The 10,009-nt window shown below is 38.6% G+C and overlaps 1 protein-coding gene across 1 annotated transcript; it reads left to right on the forward strand.

Annotated features, from left to right (window-relative positions):
* The first annotated feature begins 6,903 nt into the window (after positions 1–6,903).
* Positions 6,904–7,632, forward strand: LOC131680192 (uncharacterized). The gene has a single exon (XM_058960911.1). It carries the CDS (start codon positions 6,904–6,906, stop codon positions 7,630–7,632), a length of 729 nt encoding a protein of 242 aa, XP_058816894.1.
* The last annotated feature ends 2,377 nt before the right edge of the window (positions 7,633–10,009 follow it).

Below are 10,009 nucleotides of genomic sequence, written 5' to 3' on the forward strand. Positions count from 1 at the left end.
CCGGACGAGCATGTTACTCGTGTGGTAAGCGAGCACCCACTGATACAAAACAAGCTCGCGTGACCTGTATATATATATATATATATATATATATATATATATATATATATATATATATATATATATATATATATATATATATATATATATATATATATATATATATATATATATATATATATATATATATATATATATATATATATATATATATATAACATTCCCGTATGTAATGAAACGCTTACATGCTCCTTTTTGACGGCTCTGCGTGAGATGTGCTTGCAAATTGCACATTTTCATCGCTGTTTTCGAAGGATTTTCTAAAAATGCTTGTTTTGGTTTATTTATAGTAGTCGCACTAATTCCGAAATTTAATACGAAATACGTGCACGAATTTCCGATCAGATAGTGCAAAAATATTGCGATTTCGATTAGTAGAACGGAAGATATTCGCATTTCAAACCAGGGAAAATTTCTCAACTAAAATTTTTGAAACGGGACCCCATATTGAAACGTTAGAAGTATTCTACTTCAAAAATATGTTGATGTAAAAAAAATAATTGCTGAAATAATGCTTAAGAATTTATTGGATTAAAGATAGAAAACAGTCAAATTTTAAAAAAAATATTTTGTTGACCTCATCATAACAGTAATTGAAACAAACTACTAAATTTGTTATTTCAATAAGTTTGTTTTGTTGCATTAAACGCATTTTTTTTATTCAACTGCATGACAGATGTTACATCAAAAAATGTTTTTGTTGATTCAAACTGTAACTTTTATTGCTTTAAACCTGTAAGATATTTGAAACAATACATATCCAATATTGAAGCAAATCTTATTTTATTTAAAAGCTAGTACATACCAAATTACCGACACTAGTACATTCGGATAAACGTCACATTCAGATAATTTTTCTCGCATGACAATTTGGCAATCCATGAGACGTTTGTTTGACAAAGTGGTGGGTTTTGTCACGTCTCCTTCTGCGAGCAGAAGAAAATCGTCCGACAAACATCTTTCGTTAGTCTGATTCGATCAACGATATTGTCGGACACGACGCCTACCGGAGTAACGTCAGGAGAATTAAGCTAGAAATAGTCAGCTGATCAGAAATGTCTCATGGATATCATCGGTTTGGCACATCCTGAGCATTACAAAAGTTTGAGAAGTTCCGATCCGCTCACGTCCACCGAATCCATTATTTAAAGGGCCAATTTCAGCAGCAGAACAATAGTTGGACGACTTTGTTTCTGCTGCTATTTACGATCGAGGAAATAATTCGCACATACCTGTATAAACTTGTTTATACCAGTTATTGCGGTCACTGGAAAGAAAAGAAATGGAGAGAAGTCAACTAAGATTATATTGAACAAACCTGTACAGCATTTTACTTTGAGTTATACTCGATAACCACTCACAGTGGTTTTTTGCCAAAAACACGCGATTAATTATTTACACAAAAACGGTCAAGTTTAGATCAATAATGTCTTCTGAAAGTTTTATCAGTATTTATAGACCTTTCTTCTGGTTTAGTACATTGAGTGATTAATCTCCCTAAAAGTGAGATAATTTTCTTATTTTTTTTTTAAATGTATAGATAATGAGATCATATGTTCCGCAATGTTGTAGAGCTACTTTTTGCGAACAACTTTGCTTAAGAGTCCAAAACTATATATTCAATACTTGTGAAGTTATAGTGCCTTGTTTGTGAATGACCTCTTAAAATCATTTTTTTAATATAACTTTCTTGGTATCGTACCTATTAATTTAGAATGTTCTACAAAGTTATTTGCGTCAATGCCACCCGCAACTCTTTAGAAAAAACGTTTTGTTCTAGCTCTTCTATCTTCGAAGTTATTTAGCAATTTTTGAAAAAAAATAGTGCTATTTCCAATAGCAATAACTTTTGAACGGGCAAAAATGGGCAACCAGCTATAGTTATAAACATTAGTACAACAAATGAACTACAAAATCCAATTTATTTCATTTGTCTACTGTTGTCTCCGGTGCTGTTATGGACGGTTTATGAAGTGCTTTCCGCTGCTTAGTATGCATTTTTCATTAAGTGGAATTGTTCATCTGTTCCTCGCTGGATTCTCGTTTTACGTGTGCGTCTGCAGGAAAGAAATTAAGAGAGAGAAAGAGAAAGAGAGAGAGAAAGAGAGAGAAAGAACAAGAGAGAGCGAAAGAAAGAGAGAGAAAAAGAGAGAGAGATTGGAGAGGACGGCTAAGCGCATAACTTTTTCGAAGTCGCCTTTAAGAAAATCAATGTTACACAGCTCCGAGATGTAGCAATCCTTGACTGTTACTAAGGGTTACGCTGAAAACTAGAAGATTCCCGAACTTCGACACGGTCACGTGTGCGGGAGAGTGTCTAAACACGTTTTTTCGTACATTCGATTTTACGAAACGTTTTAAGCGAAACTAATTTAAAGGGATTTTCATCAAAATGTGTACAATTGGAATGCAAGGTAATTGATTGAAACATAATTTCTTTATATACTTAGTATTCTTGTTTATTGAAAAGTACACTCGTTGTACAATTTAGGTTCCCTTGATAAACGTCACTTGTTTTCCCTTTGGGTTTCCGCGACAGAAAGTATGAAAATAGGTTCTGTAGCTCAACAAGTCTTTCAATATTATAACGTTGACGAACATAATATGCCCGATGTTGCCGCTGGAATACTAATGTTTTTAGGCTCTTAGAGTCGTCTGATCCATACATATCAAGTATAAGAGCCTGGCCGCGGAAAAAGAAGACTCCATTATCAGATGAAGCTGTGCAGCTTATGGTTTTTGACGATGACACTATCAGTGATGACGATGACGATGGCGATGACACTAGCAGCGATGAGATGTAATAAATGTATTTAACTTAAATGTGTTTTTTATTTTTCTATAAGAAATATAAAAAATGCATAAAATATTTCATTCTGGTGACTTATAATAAAACTTTGGGTGCTCATAACTCAAGTACACAGAATTTTCATAAAAGCGATTTTTGCGCGATTTCGTAGAAGCGGTCCTCTCCAATCTCTCTCTTTCTTTCTTTCTCTCTCTCTCTCTCTCTCTCTCTCTCTCTCTCTTGTTCTCTCTCTCTTTCTCTCTCTCAATTTCTTTCCTGCACACGCATACGTAAAAAGTGAATCCAGCGAGGAACAGATTAACAATTCCACTTAATGAAAAATGCATACTAAGCAGCGGAAAGCACTTCATAAACCGTCCATAACTGCACCGGAGACAACAGTAGACAAATGAAATAAATTGGATTTTGTGGTTCATTTGTTGTACTAATGTTTATAACTATAGCTGGTTGCCCGTTTTTGCCCGTTCAAAAGTTATTGCTATTGGAAATAAAACTATTTTTTTCAAAAATTGCTAAATAACTTCGAAGATAAAAGAGATAGAACAAAACGTTCTTCTAAAGAATTGCGGGTGGCATTGACGCAAATAACTTTGTAGAACATTCTAAATTCATAGGTACGATACCAAAAAAGTTATATTAAAAAAATGATTTTAAGGGGTCATCCACAAACAAGGCACTATAACTTTACAAGTATTGAATATATAGTTTTGGACTCTTAAGCAAAGTTGTTCGCAAAAAGTAGCTCTACAACATTGCAGAACATATGAGCTCATTATCTATACATTTTAAAAAAATAAGCAAAATATCTCACTTTTAGGGAGATTAATCACTCAATGTACTAAACCAGAAGAAAGGTCTTTAAATACTGATAAAACTTCCAGAACACAATGTTGATTTAAACTTGACCGTATTTGTGTAAATAATTAATCGCGTGTTTTTGGCAAAAAAAACCACTGTGCAATGGCTTCCGGATTCGATCTTCGGCTGCCCCAGCCGCTCGATGGATCTAATCTGGCAAAGGAGTGGCCTGCATGGAAGCAGGCGTTTGGAATTTTTCTACGTGCCAACAACAAAACCAAGAAAAGTGAAGCGAATAAAATTGCAACATTTCTGTGGCTGATTGGACCGCGAGGCGTGAAAATCTTCAACACGCTGTATCCAAACAATAGCAGCAACGAGAACATGTTTGGGCAAGACGATGACGAAGAGGAAGAAGAAAACGACGAAGAGAGGTTTGCTGATGCTACGGATGTTGCGGCGGCATTCACACTTGCGCAGGTCATCAATGCTTTTGACGAATACTGCATGTCGCGCAGAAACGTCACGATGGAAGCTTTCAAATTCAATTTGATTACGCAAAAGGAAAAACAAGCTTTCGGTGACTTCGAAACAGAGCTGCGTTCTGTGAATTCAAGTGCTCTTCTTGTCAAGCTCCGTATGCTGATCGTATGCTTCGAGACAAGATTATCATCGGAGTACATGATAAAAAGTTGCAGCTAAAACTTCTGGATGGGAAAGATGAGCCACTGCTCAAGGTAGTGAAGATGTGCAAAAATTTTGAAGCTGCGACGGAAAACCGGCTGCTGCTGGACAGAAAGGATTTTGTGATGGAAATCAAGGCGAACGGCGACAAGGCGGAGGATACTAAACCGAAGGAAGTTGCTGTCATCAATCGGAATACCAACAAGTGCTACAATTGTGGACAACCGTACGTGCGAAACCATCGCCGCAGCTGCCCAGCTATGCGTGTAGAGTGCTATGCGTGTGGCGATGTGGGTCACTTCAGAAAATGCTGCCGCAAGAAGACGTCACATGAAGAACCGAACCGCAAGCCACCGAGGACGGAATCCAAAACTTCATCCGGAAAGGCGGTGTATTCCGTTAATTGGAGTGACGCAGGTAATGTTTTATGTTCAGATCAGGTCGAAAGTGCATATGATAATGATTTTTGTATTGATTCTCAAACTACTTCCTATAGAGTAAGCGCTAACGTTAGTGGCCCATCGTCTTGTAACAGTCGGGTTGAAAGGTGGACGAAAATTTATCTTGTGTGTGGAATTCCTGTCAACGTCAACTGTATTCCAATCAGCGTTGTCCGGAAGCTAAATGTTAAAATTAATGATTTTGAGAATACTCCTGTGCTCAATTACAGTGGAAATACAATTCAGGTTTACGGGAAAGCGAAACTTCTTTGTGTCGATACGTCTGACAAATCCAAATGGGTTGCTGAGTTTCTGGTTGTTGATGGTCGTTTTGATTCGTTGCTTGAATTGTCATCTCGCGTTGCCTTTGGGTTGGTTAAGCGATTGAATGCTATCTCCAGGTTTCCAAGTAGCAAGGAAGAGTTTATCAGACAATTTCACGATGTTTTTGAAGGTTTGGGTAAAATTCCTGGTAAGTGTAGTATCGTTCTCAAGGAAAACTCTTCACCAGTTGTCCACTATAAAAAACGAATACCACAAGCGCTACATGAGCGTTTGAGGACGGAATTGCAACAAATGGAGGAGCAGGGAATAATCTCACCAGTTGACTATCCTACCGACTGGGTGAGCAATATGCAGATAGTGGAGAAACCAAATGGGCGGCTGCGCATCTGTCTCGATCCTAAGCCACTAAACAGATGCATCAAGCGTGAACACTTTTTGTTTCCAACTCAGGAAGATCTGTTTAGTCGTTTAGCAGGAAAACGTGTATTCTCTGTTCTTGATTTGAGCAACGGATTTCGGCAAATGGAACTTGACGTGAAGAGCTCTGATTTGACGACTTTTTTTGACGCCGTTTGGTCGTTTCCGGTGGAACCGTGTCCCGTTTGGGTTAAACAAATGTTCCAAAGAAGAATGGTTCAAATATTTGGCGACATAGACGGTGTTGAGGTGTACATTGATGACTTGGCGATTGCGGGTGAAGATAAAGCCGACCATGACAGAATCCTTGCAATAGTTCTTGATCGCGCTCGTAAGAATAATATCAAGTTTAATCGAGATAAGCTTCAGTTTCGGTTGCCACAAGTTCAGTTCATGGGAAGCACTATCGGCGACGGAAAAGTCCAGCCATTGGACAAGGATATACGGGCAATCATCCAAATACCGAAACCTCAATGCGTGGCTGAAGTTACACGACTTCTTGGTTTTATGAAATATCTTGCCAAGTTTATTCCTAATCTGTCACAACGCACCGCAAATATTCGCAAGCTTACCTACATTGGAGCGGAATAGGTATGGACTCCAGAACACGAAAAGGAATTAGAAGATCTGCTCTCGTTCATAACTAAAGCTCCAGTTCTTGCCATTTTTGACCCATCGAAGCCATGTACAATACAAACTGATAGTTCCAAAGATGGGCTTGGTTGTGTGCTTCTTCAAGATCATGGACCAGTAGCATTTGCCTCGCGCACCCTGTCGCGTAGCGAACAAAAATGGGCTCAAATTGAAAAAGAATTACTTGCTGTTGTCTTTGCCTGCTCACGTTTTCACTATTTTTTGTATGGTCGTTAATTTGAAGTCCAATCTGATCACAAACCACTGGAGACCCTCATTAAACGGGGCATTGATGAGGTGTCTTCTCGTCTACAGCGAATGTTCTTAAAGCTTCTTAAATACCCAGGCCTATCAATTGTATACACTGCGGGAAAGGACATGCTTGTTGCGGATTGCCTGTCGAGGGCTCCTTTATCAGAGACTGGTGAAACTGATGTTCATCTGGAAGGTGTGGTTCATTCTCTTGTGAAACAAGCATGTATGGCCGAAGATAACTTCAATTTGTATGTGGATGCTTTAAACAATGATGAGCGCTATATGCGCATAGTACGATATGTCGAATGGGGTTGGCCATCATATCACCGACTCGATGATCTTAGTCAGATGTTCTTTAAATATCGTAGTGAGCTTCATTACGAAAATGGTTTACTGTTAAGAGATCATCGATTGGTGGTTCCAACGAAATTGCAACTCTTGATTTGTAAGTGGGTTCATGCACCACATCTTGGAGTAGAAAAAACTTTAGCCAGGGCAAGAATGCAGTTCTTCTGGCCAGGCATGGCCAACGATGTTTCGGAGATGGTAAAATCGTGTCTGACTTGTGAGAAATTCCAGCGTAACAATCAAAAAGAGCCGCTTAGACAGGATGATTCTCCGGAGTGTCCGTTTCAGAAGGTGTCCACGGATATTTATGAGTATGGTGGTAAGGATTGGTTGGTGTTGGTCGACGCCTACTCAGGTTTTATTTGCTCGGATCGGCTTCAGGATAAATCTATGCGAAGTGTCAGCTTATTGTTCGATAATTTTTTCAATGCGTATGGATATCCCACACAGATTCGCAGTGATAACAATCAGTTCGATTCGTTGGAGTGTGAGAGGTATGCGAATAAGAAATACATCCGGTTCATCTTCTCTAGTCCACGGTATCCTCAAAGCAACGGCCTAGCGGAGAAAGCTGTTGCAATAGCCAAAAATATTTTGAAACGATGTTTTGAACTTGGTGAAGTGGATCAATTAAAGTATCGTCTTCTTGAATTTAATACGACTCCGATTGCTGGTATGCAGCTTACACCAAGCCACCTGTTTTTCGGAAGACTACTTAAAACGCGTTTACCTGTTGATGAGTCTCTTTTGGTTCGTAAAAATATTGCAGAAAGGGTTGTCCGCAGTAAGTTTGAGCGTAAACATGTCATTCAAAAGGAGAACTATGAAAAAACAGCTAAACCTTTGCTGCCGCTTAATGTTGGAGATCGTGTTATTTTTAACAAATGCTCGAAAGAATGGTAATATGGTACAGTGACGCGTGACGCTAATGGGCGATCCTACATTGGAAAAGACGGGTTCGGAAATCATTTCAGACGTAACCACAGGTTTATGAAACGTACTACAAACGATAGCACAGATGTGCGAGATTCACCAATTGAGACCAGCGAAACGAGTATTCTCAAAATCATGAACAGCCTCAAAATGGTTCAGTTATTCCGCTCGAAGTTTCTCGACACAATGTGGTAGATCAGTCGCCTTCCTCTGTTGTTCAGCCTCAGTTGATAAATCCAAATGTTAGTGATGCAGCTGGTGATACCTTGCCTAGCGCAGTGACGTCTGTCCCAGCCCCTGCTAATCCTGAATCCACCATTCCTTCCACATTGTCCCACTCTCCACCAAATTCACATGGTCCTCCCTTGTCACATGAGGGATGTCGAACTAGTCGTAGTGGCCGTTCAATTAAATCTCCCCAACATTACGGAGAATGGCTTTACTGATTTAAAAGAAAAGAAAGCGTGTAATAATATTTATCTGTCTTCATATCTGTGATGCATCCTTGCCTAACTAACACGAATGTGCACTGTCGTAGGGTGTGCTAACAAATACATATTATGAGCTAGCATAGGACCGCGTCACTCCATCATCACATAGTTAGTCCACTCTGTACTACCACGCTGAATAAACGTACTTTCTGAAGCTCTTCCCAATACTTAAAACAATTGTGTTCACATATATTTTACCCAATCGATCATGCGTTCTCGTTACACATGCAAAAAATTTAAAAGCGTAGCAAGACTTGCAGCAGAAAACTTGAAATTTATTCCTACATTTTTATTTTACGGTTCATAATAATATAAACAAACAGGAGATTGTTTCTCTTTCTATCTGATTATATTACGAATGATGGCAAACGAAAGAGAAAAACATGAGAAGAAACGAGATAGTCGATCTGTTTTGCTCTGGTTTAAAAATATTCACAGGGTTGAACATAAGTTCCACATGCGATCCACAGCGCAAAACGGAACGGAATCGGAACGGAATTTCAGCTTATCTGGGCCCATATTCGGCATATGGTGAAATCATTGAAACGATGCAAGTTTCGGAAACCTTGGTCGTATTAGTTTCTGCTCCTTTATTCATGCGCTTCATAGTCGTATAGAATATGCAATACGAGGGCAAATGCAAATACAGAAGCGAAATGAAATACCGATATTCACCAAGCTTCTTATTAAACATAATTACGCCGACACGTAATGCGTTTTGCTTTCTTTCGTATATTCAGGCTTTATTCCTCACAGGTTTTACCATACTAATTTCCATTCAAATTTCAAACGCAATGCCGCCGCGCCAAAACCCATCAACCCCAAATTTTGTAGTTATTTGGGACTCCAAGTGGAACTAAAAAAGTGCTGTGTTGAAAAAACGATCATTTTGCCCCACCTTAACATACACACACATACATACGTACACAGACATTTTCCGATCACGATGAACTGAGTCGAATGGAATATGAGGGTTGTTTATACCATTGACACACATGTGATTTCCGTACAATGATTCTCATACCACGTTGTACTCGTACAGCGGCAGCGTGACACACATGTTTTGTTATCGTTGTATTACATTTTTCAGCTTGCAATCAAAGCAAACTTGCATTTTCTCTGATCATAGTAAACAAACCAAATTTTCTATCGAACAGTGAGCACAAGTCCAAACATTCTGAATAGGGTAAGCACTCCCTACCTCATCTTATTTTCTGATGAATACTCTAAATAAGTGAAAACAACAAAACTGTTTCATTGAATAATCCATTTATATAGTAAAATAAATTCATTACAGTTTTATTATTCTTTCGGCAATCGTCAAATTTGTCGAACATGTGATGCAAGTTTTGTGAAAATATAACTCTTGATATTTTTTTCCGATTTCTTATCTTGAAATTAATGGTGAGACAAAATTCTTTATTACTACTAGCCTTATTATCTCGAGACTAGAGATGGGCCATTCGTTCGCGAACGGTTCAAGTGAACTGATTCTTCGAAGAGAATGAGCGAACGGAAGTTCTTTTTAAAAGAACGGTAGTTCTCAATTCTGTTCAAAGAGAATGAACTGAATATAACCCAAAGCCCTTCGGTGAATTCCTCGGACCGATTTTTAGGCGAACGAATGAAAATGAACTGACTTGCCGTCCCACAAACCGCTCTCTGTGCTCTCCCAGAATAATCGAGTGTTTTGAGAGACTTTCGGTAGATACAAGTAAAATATCAGCTGAACGGAAGAACGGTTCATCTGAACTAGTTCTTTTTACAGAACTGTTCAATCGGGAATGGTTCTTCGAAGTGAACTGTTTCGCCCATCTCTACTCGAGACACACCAACACTTTTCATCAAATTATAAT

This window comes from Topomyia yanbarensis, chromosome 2, assembly GCF_030247195.1.
Source record: "Topomyia yanbarensis strain Yona2022 chromosome 2, ASM3024719v1, whole genome shotgun sequence".
NCBI lineage: Eukaryota > Metazoa > Arthropoda > Insecta > Diptera > Culicidae > Topomyia > Topomyia yanbarensis.

Coding starts and splice junctions, on each gene's coding strand:
- LOC131680192 (XM_058960911.1), top strand. CDS start 6,904: ATGGCCAACGATGTTTCGGAGATGGTAAAATCGTGTCTGACTTGTGAG.